This window comes from Pinus tabuliformis, chromosome X (assembly GCF_031772625.1).
Source record: "Pinus tabuliformis cultivar Carrire ecotype Pingquan chromosome X, CPIR1, whole genome shotgun sequence".
Taxonomy (NCBI): domain Eukaryota; kingdom Viridiplantae; phylum Streptophyta; class Pinopsida; order Pinales; family Pinaceae; genus Pinus; species Pinus tabuliformis.
The window spans coordinates 692,377,560-692,398,929 of NC_142308.1; the positions used below are offsets into that span (position 1 = coordinate 692,377,560).

A 21,370-nucleotide genomic window follows, 5' to 3' on the forward strand; every position below is an offset into this window, starting at 1 on the left:
TTTCATAGAAGACTTGTCAATGATATTTCTAGGGTTTGTTGCTAACAAATTTATGTGTCTTGAGAACGTTAGAGCTTGATATATCTAACGTTTGAAAACCCTAGCAAAGGTTTGAGTTAGAAAACCCTAGGAACAAAAACCCTAACTAATTGTTTCTGTTGTAAGAAAAAGATCTAGCTCTTGAAGATGGCAGAAGTAACATCATGTTGATGTAAGGACAATGTTGATGAAAATGTTCCAAGGTTAAGAGGGAGTTGATCCTCTTCAAAAAGATAAGTACTCTACATTACTACTATTATTTTGACTATGCACTTTGTTCTTTCATAGTCTTCTAATAAAGCTTATAGTTCAAGACAAGAATTATCTAAACTTGACTAGCAGATGGAAGAATCAGAAGAACGTAGCAAAGCACGAAGATTTTGAAGAAGGAGAAAGTTGTTTGAAGTATCCATCAAAGAAGCAAAAGGCAGCATGAAAGCAAGACTTAATAAAAGGGAAGTTCATTTACCTCAGTTGAAAAGAAGGAACTGCAAGATCTTGGATGGATACAATATTACTGGAAGTTTGGCAGAAAACCTTGAGAAGACTGTGATCAAAAATTCTTTAAAAGGGACAGTTGACAGATCTATGGCAAGACCCTTTAACAAGAAGTTGAAGAGTTTTAATAGTGTTGTACCGGCGGTGGATTGGTTCGATTCAAGAAAACATTGATTGGGCTGACAATACTGATGTTGATAAAGATACTACTGATATGATTTCTTGGAAGAACATGAAGCAAAAGGAAGAAGATGTGAAGGTTTGTACAATCAACTGTGAAGAAGTTTGGCTCCATAAAGTATTTGAGGAGCTATTTGATGACACGTTGGATTTGATTTGAAGATTGTCAAAGAACTGAGAAGGTCAAAGTGCTTTACAATTCGAGAGTATGAAGCAAATAGAATCCGAGAAGATACAACATATCTCCATAGAAGAATAGGTAGTGATGTATTGATGAAGTTCCTTTTCATGGAAGAGGATGAGTATTTTTGAGACAAGCTTAGGCTTATGAATATCTCCTCCCTAGTTGAGAGGGAGTGAGGGTGGACACCATGTTCTCCATGTGTCATGTACTATGGCCAAGACTAACAATCGCAAGCCTAGTACATGAACAATGGTAAGGAGAATGGTGGATTGGATAAGCATCTGGGACCGATATTCTTTGAAGATTTGTACTATGACCAGGACTAACTGCCATAAGTCAAGTACATTGATCTAAGATAAGAATAGTCTTGAGGACTGACATTTCCTAGTGTCAAGTATTGTGACAATGGATTAGGAAATGGTCCTGTGAGGACATACCTTAGTGAACACCCAAGTGAGGTATGTGCCTTAAGAGGCGGTGGTGTCCAAATTTATGCCTCCTAACATTGTGCTATGATATAGTGGAGAGATAGAGCATATTTGCCTAGGCCTTGATGTTTTGACAATGCTAGCTATGATGATGTAAATCATCATTGATGCTTATCAATTTGGATCCTTTCTTATATGAATATTTCAACTTGAGAGTATCTCGTTGTGTCATTATGAATACCTCCCTAGTTAAGAGGGAGTGTTGAAAATGTAACTAGTGTCGGTCTTCATAATGTAATAAAATGTAGTTTTCATCATTGGCATATCTATTCTTTTATTTTTGGTCAAAGCATGTTTTTCACTCTTATAGAGTCAAAAGAGTCAAAAATAATTTATTATAAGTCAAAAAGAAATGTAATTGAGTCATGTCCCATTACGACATTTGTAAGAAAAAGAATTTTGAATTGTATATTGAGTCAAAGTCCACCAAAATTATCAAGTCGTCCCTCCTTGGGAACAAGTCAACCTAGGCCTCCAAGAGCCACCCATTCGACCTCCTAGATAGATATATAAAGAAGGCAAGTTTGACCTATTGGCAAATCATTCAAGCACAATTCAAGTAGCATATTTCTGAACTAGCGAAAGGAGAAAGGGAACTTAATTGAAGGAGTAATAGACCAAGAAGAAGGAGTTCACACATGTGGAAGAATTTCAGTGAGAGAAGGCTGAATTTCAGAGCTTGTTGCAGACCGAAATTTCAAGAGCAATATTTCAGGAAAGTGACCAATTTGACCTATGTTGACTTTGCATGTGGAGTTGACTTGGAGGAGGGTTGGACTGTGTTTTGTGACAGTTCTAGTCTTGGTCTTGGTCTTGGTCTTGGATATCTCATTTTGATCTGACTCTATAAGAGAAGGAATGTTATTGGGTTTTACCCCTTGTGGGGTTTTGCCCTAGCTTGGAGCCTAATTTCTGGTGTCTCTTGTCTCTTTGTGATCTTTATGTTTTGAACATTTGTATAATTGCTTGATGAATAACACTTAAGAAGTAATAAGAAGACAATAATCATTCACAAGTAATTATCAAGACAGAGAAATCAAACCTAATCCTACATCACTTGATTTCTCAACATCACTTATGTCCATAAGTAGTGAGCAAGAGTTTGTTTCTACTACTAGAGATTATGTGTCCATGCTTTGTGAGGCTTCTACGGCTATTGACAGTGATCACAACACTGATTTTTGGTTGGTTGGTCTTGATGAACCCCTTGCTTGGATTCTAGGTGCTTAAAATTTCATTCGTCCCAGTATTATTTTGAGATGTATCGGCATCCTATTTGGTGTTGGACTCTCTCCAATTGTCATGTGGATTGGTGCCTCAAGAGGTTGTAGCATAAGCTTCTCTTCTAACAATATGAGAATCTTCCCTTTGTCGGCAAGTTGATTGTGATGAGCAAAATCCTCTCAACTTCTCACATTGATTATCTCTCCTATTGGATTCCTAGCAAGGCCCTGTTTTGTTGAATGGAGCAACTCCTATGGTCATATTTGTGGGCCACATATGGTGGAGCTTAGGCTCTTCCCATGCTTCTTTGGGATGTTTGCATTATACCCAAGGATAAGGGAGGCCTTGGGTTCATAGATGTCACAAATTAGGGGAGTATTTTTGGTAGCTAAATGGTCAGATGTTTGGAGGGATCCTCTGCTTGGTAGGTTCTACTGTGACACATGATTCTTTTGACACAACATGTTGGTGAAATCAAGGGTTTGTACAGCTTATGTGATATCATCTCTACTCCACATAATTTCTAGATTGCAGGGTCTTTTGTTACCAAGAGTATTCGAGCAGCTTGGAGGAAGATGGAGGGTTTTGTACGTTGGCAAATGCCAAGTAGCCAAGCAGGGTGGGATTTGGCCAAAAGACCGATTTGGAGTTGGACACTAGAGTGCACTTGTGTCTCTAATCTTCCTTGCTTTCAAGCGAGGAGATTCAACAAACAAAAAAAACCTAGAGGGACTTGTGGGATGCTAATTCTCACTCTTGGAAGGATTGGCACTTGGTGCCTCGACAGTATGCCTTGTCTCTTACGGATTGGCTTGCTTCTTATGTAATCATTGGACTCATTTAATAGGAAGATTTGTTCAAAGTGAACAATGATATGCGAAGGCCCTTATAGCATGCTTGGGAATGGAATTTTGGACATCCTTTGACTCAATATGATTCATATAAACTATACTCAGAAACAATGAAACATCTTTTATGGGAGTGCTCTTTTGCCATGACTTGTTAGCAGTATGTTCATTCAAAACAGGCAAGTATTCTATAGGGGCATTTGCATTAGAGGGAAGTGTTGCTAGGGCGATTCTAGATATACAATTCGAAATTTGCTTGTTGGTATCTAGCATTATTTGAGAATTTAACCCTTGTTTGTTCTTTGGAAACTCCTCTACAAATATGTGTTTGAGAATGAGGTCAATTCTTTGGTTTCTTTTGTCAATTGTAGAGAGAGGAGATATATATGCAGCTACTGGAAAAACGGTTTTTGTTGATTAAGGATGCCAAATTGTTAGATTCTAGAGCCTATTTCAATTTCATAGTTGCCTTAAGGAAGATTGTAATTTTCATTGTATAAACCCTTTTGTTTTCCTTTTTGTTGTTGCTCGCATAAAAAAATTCCTAAAAAAAACCATCAAATTACTACTATGCAAATACTGGTGACTATGAACTTAATGCAAGAAATTCTTAATCAAACACAATAACACAGAGATCTATCTTAGAGAAACCCAATGTCAGAAACTCCAACTTGAAATGGCCTACTTGACTCTTTATTATTCTCAAGGACTCGAACACTAAAAGAATATATTACTTCCTCTATTCTACATTCACCTTCCCCACAAGCAAACTTGGTTCTCTCATTGGAAATTGTCGTTGGGCTGAGTCTCTTCAATGCAATCACCCCGCTACAACTTCAAACACTTGAGTGAACCTCCTTGACGCAGGGTTACCCCCGCTTACACCCACAGTATGCATGTAAAATGCATAAGCACATTTGTCCCATGAATTTAACTCACAAACGAGTCAAATCTTCCTTTAGAATATGGTTAAGGCCCCTTTCTTAATCTCATGCGGAATGATTTATAGACTAACAAAGTCTAATCATTAGTCCACCTTTTCCTTTATATCGGAACTCAATCACCCCACTTAAACCTTCATTAACCTTTTATTAACCCATAAGCCGCATATATACCAAACCAATGTTGCACGAAGCGGAAGCGTTTTTTGGAAGCGGGGACGCCGAAGCGTCATTTTCCAAAAATCTAGGAAGCAAAGCGTCCGCGGAAGCGTCTGCTATATATATATATATATATTTTTATATTTTTTTGCATTTATACTCAAAACAAACATCCCAAATACCAAATTAATTGTAGAAGACATGAAAACATGCATATTTTTGCATAAATCAAGATAGATATGGCATCCATGATTCCATTGTAGTTACTAGTATGTACAACAATCATCTATATTCTAGCTATTACAAACATACATCAAATTTTTAAGCATATTATAAAACATAAAACATTTAAACATATTATAAAACATAAAACATAGAGCATATTATGATTTATCTAGCAAGTGAGCAACTGTCAACATTTGTCATGTCCAAAATTCAAATAATAATGTTTACAAAATATGTCACTTGGTCACCGCCAAGCCAAAAAGGTTCAAAATTCAAATTCACAAGTCTACAAGTCTAATGAGTAACCTATGACCAAAAGTAGTAGATTGTGAATATATCTACTAATCTCTCCTCCTTCCACCACGAATAGAACGTGGTGGCGGGCCTCCACGTGGTGGCAATGAAGAAGATGGTGCCTGTGGAAGTCGTGGCACTGAAACTGATGAAGAAGAACCCCCTGCTGTTGGTGTTGAACCATGGAACCTAGGAACCAAGGGACCAAATGGGGGTGGGGGTGGCATATCAACACGGTCATCATCATCCTAGAATCGCTCAAAAAATTCATGCAAAAAAAAACACTAGTTAACAAAAAAATTAAAAACATGAATTAGAGAAATGCTTTATAAGGGAAAATTGGAAAATTCATACCACAATGGACATACCTGGATAAGAGCATCCTCTAATTGCTCTAATCGCAACACTCCATCCTCCAAATTGGGCTCCTCTGGATTCTTGTCCCAAGTCAACAAGTCTTTATTAGACTTTGCATCTTCACAGTAATGGGACAACAATCGCAAGTTGTAATGAACATAAACCAAGCTCTCTGCCCGGTCTAAATTCAACCTGTTCCTTTTAACACTGTGGATGAAAGAATAAGAGCTCCAACACCTCTCTGCAGAAGAAGTGTTTACCACCTGTGATAGTACCCGCAATGCCAAACTCTGTAGAAGTGGAGTACCCCCTCCATGCATGTTCCACCACTCAAGAGCAGAAAAAGTCTCTCGATCTTTAATTGCATGCATGCTCCCAAATGGACCAGTGTTGAGCGTATAGTTGCTCACCTGTCTCCATACCAATGCAGCCTCCTCCTCATCAGGGATTAATTTACTCAATGCAGCCATATATTTTTTGTGAACCTCTTGATCTTGGTGTGGTTTTCTCCTGCTTCCCCCCCCAGGTGCTGGTGTTGAAAGCCATGATGGATGATAGTATTTAGGTGTCAAAACATATGCTAATGCATGCAATGGAACATTTAGCATTTCCCATCGGTTTTCCACCTCTACACGAATATAATTGTACAAGGTGGTATCTCTAGGCTCAACAATGTCTTTAATCTGCCCCAACATGCTATCCATTTGCTCATACACCTCCCCAATTACTGGTCGATCTGAATCTGCAAACTTGATCATGTAATAAATTGGTTTGGTGAATTGCAAAACATATTTAACCTGTCCCCAAAAGTAACTGTCAAGAACAGTGTCCTTGACTGCATTAGCACCATCTATGTCAGTGTTAATTTCATCCCATGTTTCAGCACACACCAGAGTTAAAGCTTGTCTCACCTTCACTAGCCGCCTAAAGGTGAGGTAATAACTAGCAAATCTTGTCTTTGCAATTTTAAGCAATTGCAACTTGGAATAAGTGTCATAGAAGTAGTTTACCCTTGTATGCCCTGTGATGAATTTAATGAGCTGCTTCCCTCTCCTGTAAACCTCAGCAATCCACGCACATTCTTTGTGTTTCACAATATCATGCATCAAAAGGTTCAATGTGTGAACCAGGCACCCAGACCAAAAGATGTGTGGATGAGTACGCTCAATAATTTTTCCTGTTGCCTTACAATTTGCTGCATTATCTGTGATCACTTGAACCACATTATTCGAACCAACATCTTTGATTGATTTCAATAGGATATCTGCAATGTTTTGTGCAGATGCAGTGATGGAGGAGGAGTCATGACATGCAATAAATACTGCACCACTAGAAGAAACACCAAGAACATTTATCAAATGTTGGTTTCTAATATTTGTCCACCCATATGATACAATGGATACCCCAGAATCTACCCACTCATTTGTAAAACGTGTCAAAGCTCTTTGAACCTTAGCTTTTTCTCTTTCTAATAACACTGTTCTAGCTTTCTCATAGTTGGGGGCCTTGTATCCTTTTGGGGCTTCATTGATGGCCTTTACCATTTCATGCCAATAGGGAGAGCGAAGCACATTGCATGGTACACCGCAAGCACAAAGAAAACGGACTATCTTTCCATCCACATCATCCCTCCCAGCAACATTAAGGAAATCCCCTATTGTTCTTCTACCTCCAGAGCTTGCAGAAGTACCATGAGGAGATGAGCAACTACCAAATTTAGAGGTTGCACTTGATTCAGAATGAGTTTTTTGTTTCTTGTTTTTTTGTTGTGCAGCCATCTCTATTTGGATGTATTTTCTTCTTTCTTCAGTTGAAATGTTTGGGCAAATTTGTACCCCCACAGAACCCTTTTTTTCATCACTGTCCAGCACCCCACAAAGATGCCTCCTCAGACGGGTATATGAACCACAATATGGTTTTCCTCCATGACAACCATGAGGGCACACAAATTTGTAAGATCCACCACCCTTTCCCCCATCAAGTTTGGTCACATAGTTCCACAAGGGTGTTGATGTAGCTTTCCCATCTTGTGTTTCAGTGTCCCCTTCAGGTTCATCCCCTTCCTCTTCAAACCCTTCCTCCTCATCATACATTGGGTCACTCATATTGGGACCATCACCATTGTCCTCTTCTGTTTCTTCCCTTCTATTCCTATTCACCTTTGCCATCATTAAAACCAAGAGTGGAATGATACATAGAAGCCAAAAGAACACCATCTTGGAATATGGATATAGGTGGTGGACAACCTGTAAATAAAGGAGCAAGTAGAAACAATGGGAAAGAGTAGGAGAGGGAGGAGAAAAATACAAAAAAATTGTCAAAAAAATAAGGGAGTTTGGGGTTTGAACTTACCTCTTTAGCTCTTGTAGATGAAGTCCTCCAAGCTCTTGCTCCAAGCTCCTCCTCCTTCTCCTAGCTCCTCCTTCACTCCTCCAAGCTCTCCTCTCTTCTCCTCTCCTTTCCTCTCTTCTCTTCTCCTCTCCTCTCTTCTCTTCTCCAACTCTCATAAACTCAAAGTGAGAAAATGAGGAATGAATGGGGGCTTTATTCTTTTCATTCCTCACCTTAACCTCACTCTAACCTCACCCTAACCCACCCCCTTAATGCTAAGTTAACATAACTTAAAAAAAAATTAAAAAAAAAATGTCTTTTTCCCTTTTGCGCGCCCTGTTTGCCCGAAGCGTACGGAAGCGTGCGTGAAGCGTGCGCTTCCTCCTCCGAAGCGCCGCGCTTCTGAGGCCCAAAGCGCCGTACGAAGCGCGCTTCGGAGGCATGGAAGCGGCGCTTCCGTCCGGCGCTTCGGAAATTCCAGGAAGCGGCTAAAAAAGCCGAAGCGCCGCTTCCGATGAAGCTTCCTAGGCGCTTCCGTACGGGACGCGCTTCGGGGCTTGGAACCGGGGGGGCCTTCATGCAACACTGTACCAAACCCCACTTCATAACTATGGTATACAATGGACTTACCACATAAACCCTCTTTATCGCACTATATTTCTATTATAATCCGTTTATAATAGAAATAACCACAAACACGCAATAACTTACCTTTACCGCCTTGGTACGGCCTCTGCACAGATATCAATGCTACACTTTATCGCAATCGCAATTGCCATAGTCCGCGGTTCACATTAACACAGGACTCTTTCCACCTCCGATATGCGATTAACCTTCCTTTCGGATTTCAAATCATATAAAACTGCACTTATAACCATATCGAGTCCGATCACTTTGCATGTCGTGTTACTTCTCGCCGATACAACACCATTTAATAACCGCGATGCGAATAAATCTCCGTCATTGATCTTCCGCCATCAGATCGACGGTTGATGTCTTCCCGATCAAACAAAACTTGCTCGATAGTCTTCCACCGTCGATCTAACTCAATGGATCTAACGATTCACAACGATTTTGGGTAGACAACAGGCACGGAGAATAACCACCCGAAAAGCGGTTTTCTCTCTCTCCTCTGCTGCTATGTGTCGCTCGATTGGTGGAATCGGGTGACAACTCCTTTTTACCACTTATGGTTTCTACCTCGCCCGAAATACCACTTCCGCTTATAAACCCGCTTTGTCGCCGACTATCTTCCGCGCTCTTCCACCATGCGAATCGATCCTTCCCATTGATCTATAAGATCCAATGGTTACTGTGCATCACCTCTTCACTTCTCCGCTCTTCTCTTTACTTATGTTTTACGCTATTTCTTCAGCGTTTTCTCTGTGGTTCAGGTTTCTTCAAAGGTTCTCATCCTTCCACTATTCTGTTGCTCAATTCACTCCTGAGCTTGACTTCTGCGAATCCAGAGCTCCGCTCTGATCCTCCAATTGGATTCAAAGACCCATTATGATTCCTCTGAATCATTCTCTCCCTCTGCGTGTTCTACAAAACTCTGCCTGCAACCCTTGTTACAAAGCCTACGAATTCACACACAATTCAATCTATCAATACCCGTAACACACACACATATACAATTTGGGATAAACCTCTGTATTGATAAACAAACAACAGATTACATATCGAGACTCTCTGTCTCTCAGGCCTGATATTCAATATCAGTGGCCTCCTTCCCTTGCCCGTAGGCTTACAGTCAGACCTATCTCACCGATCTAACCTATCTAACTATGCCTTTTAGGCTTACATTTATACATAGAACTCTATAACCAATTTCCTGATTTAAATCGTTAATCTACTAAACTGAGTCCTAAATGTCCTCTCTAGTTCCTCGAATCATGAAACTACCTTAAGACTTGTAATTGATTTCTAACTCTCTTGTCATTATTAACCACTCATGTTCTCCTTCATTCGAGAGCATTTACAAACATCCTCACAACATCTAATTAATTCCTATCCTACTCACTCAAAAGCCTAAATATTACATTAATTCAACACTTAGGAATCCAACTTCCTTAAAACACATGACCCCCTAGTCTACTAAAATACAATGATTTTCTTTGGGTTGAATGCTCCTGCATCACTCCTCCTCTGTCGAGCCTCCCTTATCATCATCAACTCCATCTTTATCTCTTTCCTTCCGAAAGGCTGTTGATGTTTGTAGCAGTGGACAAGTATTTCTGCATTGGCTAGGTGTCAATCATTCAGGAATCATCCAAAGCCTCCTCAAGAAATTTGCTCAATTTACTGAGTACGTTGTCTTTATGATTTAGCCTAAGTCTAACTTAGGAAAAGCACATTAATTAAGTTAATTAATTAATATTGGCTATTGAGCTAGGAAAACTAAGGAAATGTAATTTTAATTACATTAGTGAATTTGTTTTAATCTCAACCATTGATCTCAAGTGGGTTAGGATTTAATCCTAGCCATCCATCACTTTGGAGATTAGGGTTAGGGATTTAACTCAATGAAAAATTATAAAAGCAAGCCTAAGGAGAGGAGAAAGACAACAATTGACAGAAATTTGAGAGTGATTTTCCCAATGAGTGTGACACTCAAGGACAAAAGAGGAAAGCTGACAAGAGATATTTCTGCAGCAAGGAAGTCAACCCAGTGCAGGTCATATAGCTGATTTTGCAGGGCCATGCCACTTGTGAAAGGAGGAGGTTGATTTGGAGGAGCCGCAGCCTCACACATGCGACAGATCCAGCCATACAGCACGCACGAGTGAGTTTCAACTTGCACAAGGGAACATACGGGTTCAAGGGGTAGGGTTGGCGGTTTGATCTAGGATTTTTTTAAGGCCGTGTAGGCCGTACAGGTGCCCAGTTTATTTCAGAAAAACAATTGTAGCTTGTAATTTTCTCAATGGGCCATTTTCTCGGTTAGGAAGCCCTCACTGTTCTGATAAATAAAATAGAATTTCAATTGGAGGAAAATTTTCTATGTGTGATCAATTTCCTATCTTTTGCTTCTGCTATATAATTTTTCTAAGTTAAAAATTTCATTGTATTTTATATTCAATAATTTCAGAAATATTCTCTGGGTTCTAAAAATGACTAGGAATTAAAATCAGATCTGGAATTTAGAAATTAACAAAGGCCAAATGACCCAAAAAGATTCAATCATGTAAACCATAACTGCTTCGGTTGCTTCGAGTCAACGTGGTTTCATGTTGCATGAGGTCATCATGATGAATTGGTATTCTAGCTAGAGGTCAGTCTTTGCAGTCTCGATGTTGAGGTGTTCCTGATCTGAAGAGGCTTTCATGCACTTCTATCATATCTCTTAAATAGTAAGGATTATGGGAACCTAGGCTTGCAATCACCTCATTCCCCTCGAGGTGGTTGGTGATTAATGGTTACCATTTGAGCATTCATCAAGTACTTATCAAGGAGCCATACATGAATTTTCCCATTTCCCTCATCTCTCATTCTGGAGCATTTGTAGTGCCTTCTGCCCTCAGAATTTCCATGAGAAGCTCTAAATCTCGCAGCTAGAAGGTTTTGTGGAATAGAGCTCCCTGAGTCCATTTTTGGCTCTCATACTCGTGATGGACCACTACGATTGTTTTTTGGCTATCATAGGGGATGTTGAGGAAGTCCAGCATTGTGTGCAAAAATGCTCCAAGTGGCAGGCATAAAGGTGAGTATGGTGGTGGCCTTAGCGTAGGCATACATGTGGCAGCGTTAAGCTGAATTGAACTTTCAGGAAGCCAACAAGGCTAAAGGCCATCTATATATGGAGGCAGCAACACACATATTGGCTCTAAGAAATTGAGAGCAAGAATCCAAAAGTGCATTCATCATTCTCAAAGTGATAATCTCCGAGCTGGACACACCCCTCACCGCTAATCGAGACCTGCTTGTTCCAATCACCATCCATGTAAACTGCCCCTTCAAGAGATTTTTCCGGAAGGCTCTGTTAATCGTGGGACAATGGAAGGATCTAGCAGTCAGTCAAGTGGATTTGGTGACCAGTCTTGAATGATTTCTTTTCAATTTAAAGTTATACTATGTTTTGTCATTCTCTTTTACTGCTAGGATAGCTTTATCAGATTTTATAGCTGCTACTTTTGATGCAGGAGAACTCTGTTATCTTTTAGTTTCCAAATGTATGGGTTAAATCTGTTCTGTATTTCTCTGCTGCTAGTCATAGACGAATCCGGGTTGTATCAAGGCTGTACGGATAAAGCCACAGCCAGTTTTTGAGCAATATAAATACCCATTCTCCTTTTTACTTAAAGGTGCTTGGGGAGACCATGAAATCATTTTTTTTGTACATGTGCAAGGGAGCACATCTTTCAGAAAGGGACGCTGTCTATTATCTACACGGACGCTCCGAAATTTCTCAGAAACAAAATGGGCTTGGACTTGGCAGCTTTATCAAAGTATTCATCAAATAGATTTTGGATGCAATCTCGTCATCAGTAGTGTGGACAACCCAGAAAGACAACAACTACAGAGCTTATCTAGGGTGACAATCGTGAAAGATGATGTTTAGATATAACATGAGATTTTTCTTGAAATTCTTTGGCAAGTTTTTAGAAAACTTTTTAAATCCGAGAAATTGAAGCTTAGCCTGACATGGCAGCGCTGTGACGTGAAAGTTTCATATAATGAAGCAGTAGGCTAAATCCCAAAAATTATGGTTTTCAAAGATGGATGAAACAACAACAAAAAATCATTTTGGTTGTGCAATTGTGCACAAAGTTGGTTTTATCCAATGACAACATTATTGATTGCATACCTAGAAATAACTTGTTTCATACTCATTACTCCCAGAAAGAAATCAGCATCTGACAATTGAATGTACCCACTTGAAGATCCCAACCCATCGACCTTAATCAGTGAAAAGGAATATGTGTCTCATTTTCTATTTAATGTATTGTGATTTTGTTCTTATTTTAACAATTAGGAAAGCAAAAACATTATACTTTACCAGTCATATATCCAATCAGCAGGTTCTGCATTTAGAAGGCTGAACGAAAGAGTAGCAGTCCCATCTGCTGCAAGGGGCATAGCCTGGCCCTTCTCATCCGTCGTTCCAAATCCCTGTCCACGACCAGAGACAGCAATTCCACCACCGATGAAGTACTTGACAACAACTTCCCCAATCAATGGAACAATTGAGTCTGAAAACCCTCCATGAATCCAAGCATGACGATGTTTCCCAATGACAGTTCTATGGGAATGTTCGTCTCCATTTATTTCCCCTGTGACTAAAATCGTGTACCGTCCACCATTGGCATCTGAATCACGGGGTGAATAAGATTGTAGCAATTCGTCCACAAGCATGTCGTCCGATAAATCCTTAATTGAGGATGATAAATAGTCCGTCAACCCACAAGGCCAATGTCCTTCAATTGCTCCAGTTCTCAAGCACTTGACCTTAGAATCCAAGCCTACCGTAACCACGTAATCATTGCCACAACCAACATGGTCAACACCATCTTTATTGATCCTGTTTTGTACTTCATCTGAAATTAGTCCTCTTACTCTTTCCAACTGTTGCGTCACCACTGAATCATCGTCGCTTTTGAAGTTTAACTGAAGCAGTATTATATCAAAAAGGCATGGAAGCACCACAGGCTCAGATTTCAAGCTGTTTGCCAGAGAGTCTATGCCTGCAAATGGAAGATGTGCTCTATAAACTTCCGTTGATTTTAGGCAGATCGGTAGTCCTGGAAGTGGAAATCTTCCTCGTCAAAATCGCATACTCAATAATAACTCCCAACATGTATGGAAGGCGCCATTTGTTCGATATACTCATAAGCAATTTTATACGAGTATAACCATTTGATTCCAAAACAGTAATGAGTTCGTACTATATACTGACAGAAATTAGTTTAACATCAAAACTTGTGGCAACAGGCCCTAATACAATACAGCTGAACCCATATCACATTCGTAAAATTTAGTGGAGTATAGATCTGTAAAAAAAGAAGCAGAATATATTTTTTACCTATAATAAAGGAAATAAGAACAGAGATTGTGAGAACCAAACGCTTGCGGCCTGGTTTTGATGTTCTGGTATCGTCTCCCGCCATCATTACTACTTTTTCCTCCTGGCCTTAATTAAAATCAACTTCTGCCCGCCTCCATTATTCCATTCCTCTGATTTTGATCTGAGTACTGCTTTGTCCAGGAAACAAATAGGACTGTGAACACCATATTTAATATAGCTTTCGTTTTAAATTTCAGGGGAGAGATTATGGAAGTTATTTTTGGGAATTAAATTATTTTGGTTAATCGAAATTTAATTGTTTTCTATGGGTTTTATTTTAAAAATAAATAAATAAATATTAATTAGCTTCTAATTGTGTAAATAAATAAATATGGAGTTGTTTTTAGTGTGATTTTTTGGAAGTTTTGTTGGTGGGTTTTTCCAGTCAAATTTCTTATTGAAATCACAAGCTTGATGGGTAATCCATGTACAATCAAAGTGTCCTAGGGGTTTTTTAAGGTGCTGAATCTAAATATGCAGTTAAAAAACCAATTTAAATAACACAAATCAAGATTTTACCTCAATTTTTTCCGCGCGATTCCAGCAACGGAAAGTCCAAAAACTCGCACTAAAGAGAACTCCAATAAATATTGATTACCTTCCAAGCTTGCTATTCCATAAGTTAAGTTTTTAATTAATTAATTGCTTTGTAATTAATTAGTTTGATCTAATTATAATTATAATAATAGGTGTAGCTTAATTAATAGATGAAATGGTTTTATTATTCAAATTCTTGCATTACAATATTGAGTAAGATTATAATTTTTTGTTGTTTAAAATGTACTTTAAATTCATAAATGGGTTCCCAAAAAAACCTTGAAGCACTTAAATTTTGCAAATTAAACAATTTAAAGTTATGATTCTTAAAAATCATTAACAGATTTTGGGAAAAATTGATCAGAAAGAAAAGGATCATTTTGTCTATTAGCTATGTGATAATAATAAATTTTGAAAGTTAAATGAAGTTAGACATTCAATTGTTGTATGAGTCATCTTCTTGTTAATAATAATAATAATAATCTATTTTTTAAGTTCACAACCAACTCAAACATCAAATTGGTGTATGAGATCTCCTTGTTTGTGGGACATGTGATCAGACACCGAATTGGTATATGAGACTTGACACCAAATTGGTGTATGTGACCCCCTTGTTTGTGGGATAAGGAACTAGACACCAAATTGGTGTATGAGACCTTCTTGTTTTTGTTTGTGGGACAAGGGACTTGCCTCTATGTAGCGATTTGACTACTAAAGTCCACGGAAGTGTACATACTCTATCTCCCTCAAATTCTATGACCTCATAGGAAGAAATACATACTCTTCACCATTAAGTTCACTCAATAATAAGAGATTTTCTCTATGCAACAATTTAACAATTAAATTTTATAAGACTATGATTTGAATAAAAATATATATTCTTGATCATTTTATCTATTCAAATTATATATGAACCACTCAGATAATAATTTATTAAATAATAAGATAGTTATAAAAATAAAAATAAAAATTTATTAATAATTTGATTATCGATTATTAAATAAGTAATAAAAAGTATTACATTAAATAAATGACATTTTGAAAAAAAATTAGAGACCATGAAAACTCATGAATTAAAAAGTAGTATAATACTTCTTTTATCATGCAAAGAAAAATCTAGTACCAAAGTAAATAGCATTTTGGAATTATTTCTATAATATTAAAAAATTAACTAAAAATTAGTTACTCCACTATGGTTGCAAAGTTTTGTTCATAGAAGCCCCAAGGGATAGCTCAGTTGGTCGAGTTTCTATTGTTAAGTATTTCGCCTATCGAGAGGTCACGGGGTCAAATCTCCTTGATGCCCTTGGGGTTAGGCCTTGCTAGTTTGGCCGACGGGTAGATCCCTTCGAGTTGATCTACCTGGATTTTCTCGTGGATGTAGCAACCACTCAATGTTCATGGACCACATTAAAAAAAATGTTCATAGTAAGATGTAAGCCCCAATATGTTATGACCCTTTATGTCATTGGAGTGTCCATAGAGGTAGTGATCTAGAATAGACCATTATATATATTGTCATCTATCTTGGTACTTCTTAGGTAGAAACTTTGGAGGAAATGGCTTGCGGATCTAATTTTAGGGGCAAGTCCGAGTTTATGATTTAGGATATGGAAACTTCTAGAGTCAATTTGAGGCATCAAACAACACTTTTCATTATCAAAATTTCACAAGCATGGCTCTTGTCCCTCGACATTGTTCTACACACCGAAAGCTTTCCAACATTGTGAAAATCACCTCAATTGGAGTGCATATGTAGAAGTTATGCCTCCATAAATTACCAACATGGCATAAGTGGATGCTATGTCAAACCCCCATTATTCACACAATTGGGTCTGGTCGCACGTGGACTTTCAAGAAGATTCTAGAGAATTCAATAACCAAACACTAATCAATGCTTGAGGCATGCAAAAACCTTAACCCTGTCCTTAGACATGTATCAGGCTATGATAATGCTAGGCAATTGGGAAAGGAAGGGATTTCACTCTTTTGATATTGTTATTGCTCCATAGTTGAACAAAGCATCTAGGAATGGGATATTAAAGCATAATAGAAGACGAAGAAGATTTAGCAACAATGATTTAGCCCATGGTGTCTATTGCAACTCCATAGTGAATGTTATTTTATTTATACTTACTTTTCATAACTCATACAAAGAGCAAAGCATAGGACTCACCTTCTAGTTGGGTTTTCTCTTGTATTGGGTTTCCTCGGTTATGGCTTGCGTTCATTTTTTATGGATAGTGCGTTCATTTGCTTATCTCTTCCAATGCGATTTTAATTGTTTCCATAATTTGGAGTGATATGCTAGTAATATTAAATCTAAGGTCTAGGATAATAAATTGCTACTAAAAGATTTCATGATATTGTAAGATCGATCGTGTTGAATTCTTTCAATGGAGTATCTACGATTGTTTACAAATCATATGTGTTATAGGCCATTTTGTCACATTTGGTCAATAATCCTACAAACTGGATCAATCCACATCCTTGAACATGTTGTCATCATCCCTACACAAAGCCATAAGCATGAACTTTCCAAAAAAATTGAGTTTCTGGGATTAATTACTCAAAATCAATGTTTTTGGCCCCAGCGGGCCCTGTCCCTTTAGCCACCTACGTTCAACACTGGTTGCTCCCTTCTGCACCACCGTTGGTCAGCACTAGTTACTCCTTTTTGAAACTGCGTTGATTCTAGAAATTTGGGAAAATTAAAAAGATTTATGAAGCTTCTTCTTCCATAAGCTTTCAGGGGTTGTTTTAACCATTTACCTTGGATAAGAAGCTCGAGTCCTATTTGATCCTACCTTGGAGACTTCACCTCTTATCCCTTGAGTTCATCCTCCCATCATATGTGGACGTCAAGCTCATTATGGTAAATCCTAAACTATCATCCCTCTCTAGTAATTTACTGTCATCCATAACATTAGGGTTGGCTTTTGGAAATTGATTGTGCCCTTATGATGTTGCCTTGAACCTGAAGGAGTCAGCATCTTCATGCATTAGGGTGATATTGAGGTGTGTTTTGTCACAAGGAAGGACAAGTCAACTTGGGGAGATCTCTACAAGATTAGCTACTATTCTTTGTTGTAAACTCTCTCTTATTTCTATTAATACAAAGAGTATCTTGTTTTCCTATATGTGTTGTGTTACATTTACATTCATGTATTTCAATGCCTTGTTGATTCATTGAATAGAGTAATTGAATTATGCTACGTAGATGTTGTGGATCCTTGGCTTGTTTTAGTTGTATGTGTCAGCTCTAATTATAGCAATTGTAGCTACGATTGGAGCTCACAAGCAAGGAGGAAAGTAAAGCTTGTGATGGATTCCAAATATGCTTCTTTCCCATTCTTCAATTTCTCTAAGGAAAACTCTATATTCTTTTCCTTCTGTTGTTCTAGACTGGTCCATCAGGTCTAGGGAAAATACTTTTGTCTGCAATCGTAAATTTTGCATAACAAATTGGCGACCATAATAGGGATCGTTTTCTTCCCTTAGTGGTTTTCTTGAACTTAGCACGTTTTTCACCTCTTGAACCGACCTTGATTGCCTCACTCAGACCTTGATTGACCTTAGGAAAACACTTCTTTGAGCTTGCTTTGGTTTTTGAGTCATTTTTTATCGAAACTGCCTCAGCACATCCCCTGATCTGGAGACTTCCTCCTTCCCTATACCTGCGTTGCAAAGCACTAGTGCATGTTCTGCACCTGCACTGATTCTTGCAAGATGCAAAAATTTGCATTCCTTGACCTTTCTCCTCATTATGGTTGAGTCTAGAATGTTTTCTTGCGTCTCTAATTTTGTCATTATCTCTATAAAGTCAATCCCTTGTGTGAAATTATGTGTTTTTGCTTTCATTTTTGCAAAAAAAAAAAAAACCCTCAATCGCAGGGTTGGGGGGACGGGTTGCTAAATTATGTATGTGTGTTAATCACCTTTGGGTGTCATCACCTTTTTTATAATATTTTGTTTCGTTATTTCTTTCTTCTTGTCAATTTGGATTTGTATGCATAGATTGATTGTTGAATTTGTAAAGTAACTTTTACATTATAGTTAGAGTTTGTGTGGTTTATTTTCATTAGTGATCAAATTGCATTCATAGGTTTATTTGCATTTGAAACATTAAAAGAAAATAAAATAAAAACAATTATTTGCATTGCATATAGGGCTTTAATTTTGATTGGAATAGTGAAGTTGAGGAGATTGATTATTTCATCGCTTGTTTGATGCATTGTTGATTGATTTCTTCTTCCCCTACTTAGTTAGGCCTTTTATTGTTAAAAGCAAAATGAAAAGAGTTATTTTTGTCATATTAGTTGCATCATAGGTGTGTTCAAGTGACATCGAGTTTTGAGCCTTGAAATCGAAACATAATTCAAGATAAACTTCTAAAATTCACTCAATTAACCTAAGAAGCATTTGAAACTTAACGACACATCTAGAGGTATAGGCTAGAGACATGTTCCAGTGTCTTTAAGTGTAGGACTTTTTGTTTTTTGCCAGCATCGCATTTCGGGGCTGATATCCTGTTCCACATATGTAATTGTATCGGATCGTTCTCCATGTACCCTCAGGTATATCAAATGGAGCTCCACGCATGATAAGTATATGGGAACACTCTCATTGAACGGTTACGCATTAGACAACATTACTATGGACTGAGCTTCCACGTACCTCCAAGTATATTTTGGAAGTCCCCTATAGGTTGTTATCTCGTCATAGGTAACGGAGTTAGCCACCTTGTACATTGTGATACATCAAACACAACATTCAAGGAGATTGTCTGCCCATAAATCCTTGGTTCACCAAAGTGGTATATTGCAATTCACAGTTACTTGGTAAACCCTTTTTCCTAGTTACCTCTGCTTTATTTTATTTTCTGTATTTAATTTCTAAAATCTATTAATTGACTTTGAAATAACATCCTTCCTATGGAACAACTCCTTAGTGGATCTTAGGTTGAGACTAGTGGCAACAGTTCCTGAGTCTGTTAGTCAAGGAAACCCCTATGACGGGAATCCTGGTCCTTTTCCTCCTTTTGGAAATATTGGTACTCCTATATGGAAATGTTGTCCCTTCCCAGATTTACCATTAGGTTTCCAGTTTGGTTATTTTCAACCTCTTTGGTTTTGAATATCCAAATTTCTTATCAACCAAGTAGTCCTCCACTTGAACAACATCAACCTCAAGTTGATCCTAAAGTTGAACCTTTACCTTCTTCGCTTCTTGTTTCTCCATCCCTTTCTTCCTCCTCGTTGGGTGAAAGTATTGATTCAAGTAACCAGGAAGCTAAGAAGAATAAGAAAAGGACAAAGAATAATAAGCCAAATAAGGAGGGGGCAACCAAGCAAACATTGTTATTAATGCAACTAGTATGGAGAAGCCTCCCAATCAGCCCCGCAAAGTTAAATTCCCTTGAAATTTATGTAAGGGTGACCACTTTCTTAGAGATTGTCCTGGTATTCCCAAGGTACTAGAAGTGTGGTCGATAAGCTCACATCGACCTTTGTTGTTAGCTTCTAGAGATCATGTTGGTGACAAACCATTGACTAGTGAACATAAGGTTCATGGAAAGAAGGGTAAATTTAAGTTTTCCTGTAGGTCATGTGATGAGAATCATCTAATTCACCTTTTTTCTTATATGGATGAAACCTCAAAAGTGTTGGAAAACCTTATAGCTTCTCAGCCTCGTTTTTCAGCTAGTTATCAGAAGCTTTCTCCCAATCCTCCACTAGCCGATGAAGTGATTGATCAGAATTTGTCTCCAGTGAATCCCACTCTCTCTAAATGTTAATCTCGTTAGTATATTTCTGACCAACCATTGGTTGAGAAAATGATTGACTCAATTCCACATTTAGTTTATCGTAGATTTCCCATAGAGTGTGAGTCTCATACCACTCAGGTTCTTCTCGTTTTGTAACAACCCTGGTCAAAAATTCCATGTAATAAAGTTAATAAAGGCAAAATAATAACCAAGGTCATGGGACACGTATTCCAAGCTGAATGTTGGGCAGGACATCCTAGTGTGGGTGTTCATTTGGTTTATTATGGCTAAGGAAATTGGTAAAGGCAATGGCAAAGGCTTTGGAAATGTAAAGTAGCATTAATTGGCATTTTATTTATGAAAACAATGGAAATTAGGATTAAAGGAAGGTGAAAGGTCACAGGTTGCATGTGAGAGGAAAATTAAGGAAAATAATGGAAAATGAAGAAAATTGAGGCTTCATTAATAAAAAGGCTTCTTAGAATCAGTTCACAACCTTTTGGCAATTTAGTTTTGGAGCTCTCTCTCTATTCTCTCTCTCTCTCTCTCATACTATTGGACACTTAGATTATTATTGGAGTACTCTAGCATTGGAGGAAGGAAGGCAAAGGAAGGACAAGAAAGCAAAGGGAAGCAAAGATCAAGCAAGGAAGAGTGGGATCAAGTGGCTACAACGAGATTACTTGCAAGTATCGAGTTGCATGTATGATTTCCTTGCTAGTTTTTGGATGCATGGCACATGCATGCGTGTTTTTGGTTCTCTTATTATCTTTGGCATGAGTTTTTCCAGGTATGACAATGGTTTTCAGCCTTTCCTTGCCATTTCCGGATAGCCATGGTGTGATGGGTTTCTCTTTTTTTGGTTGAGTTGGATTGTCAGATGGTTTCGAAACTGAGTGGGGTGGTCTCAAGGGAGAAACACAAGGCCTAGGAATCCTTGGACTAGTGAAGGTGGGACTGCGGTATAGCTTGATTGTGTATGCGCTCATTAGGCCTAGGAATCCTCGACGGATGAATGGAGGGATATGCGGTAAAGCCCAGAGGGCAGAGCCTTGTTGGGCTTAGGAATCCTCGATTGGTGAATGGCGAGATATACGGTAAAGCCTAGAGGTGGAGATGAACAAATTCCTCACGGTTTAAGTGGAGAAATCTAGAGGGCCCCATGCTTGTTTAGGGCTTAGCAATCCGATGGGATTGCAGTAAAACCTAGTAGTATTGATGAGGGTTCGGGCCT

The 21,370-nt window shown here is 38.3% G+C and overlaps 1 protein-coding gene across 1 annotated transcript in view; it reads right to left on the reverse strand.

Annotated features, from left to right (window-relative positions):
- The window catches only part of LOC149141869 (uncharacterized), a 131,847-nt gene extending 117,843 nt beyond the window's left edge, over positions 1-14,004 (reverse strand). Inside the window, exons 1-2 of the mRNA XM_089451356.1 lie at positions 13,791-14,004; positions 12,768-13,509 (exon numbers count right to left, since the gene is read on the reverse strand). Coding sequence (XP_089307482.1) covers positions 12,768-13,509; positions 13,791-13,878 — 830 coding nt within the window. The 5' untranslated portion in view covers positions 13,879-14,004. The remainder of the gene's footprint in view (positions 1-12,767; positions 13,510-13,790) is intronic.
- Positions 14,005-21,370: the final 7,366 nt, after the last annotated feature.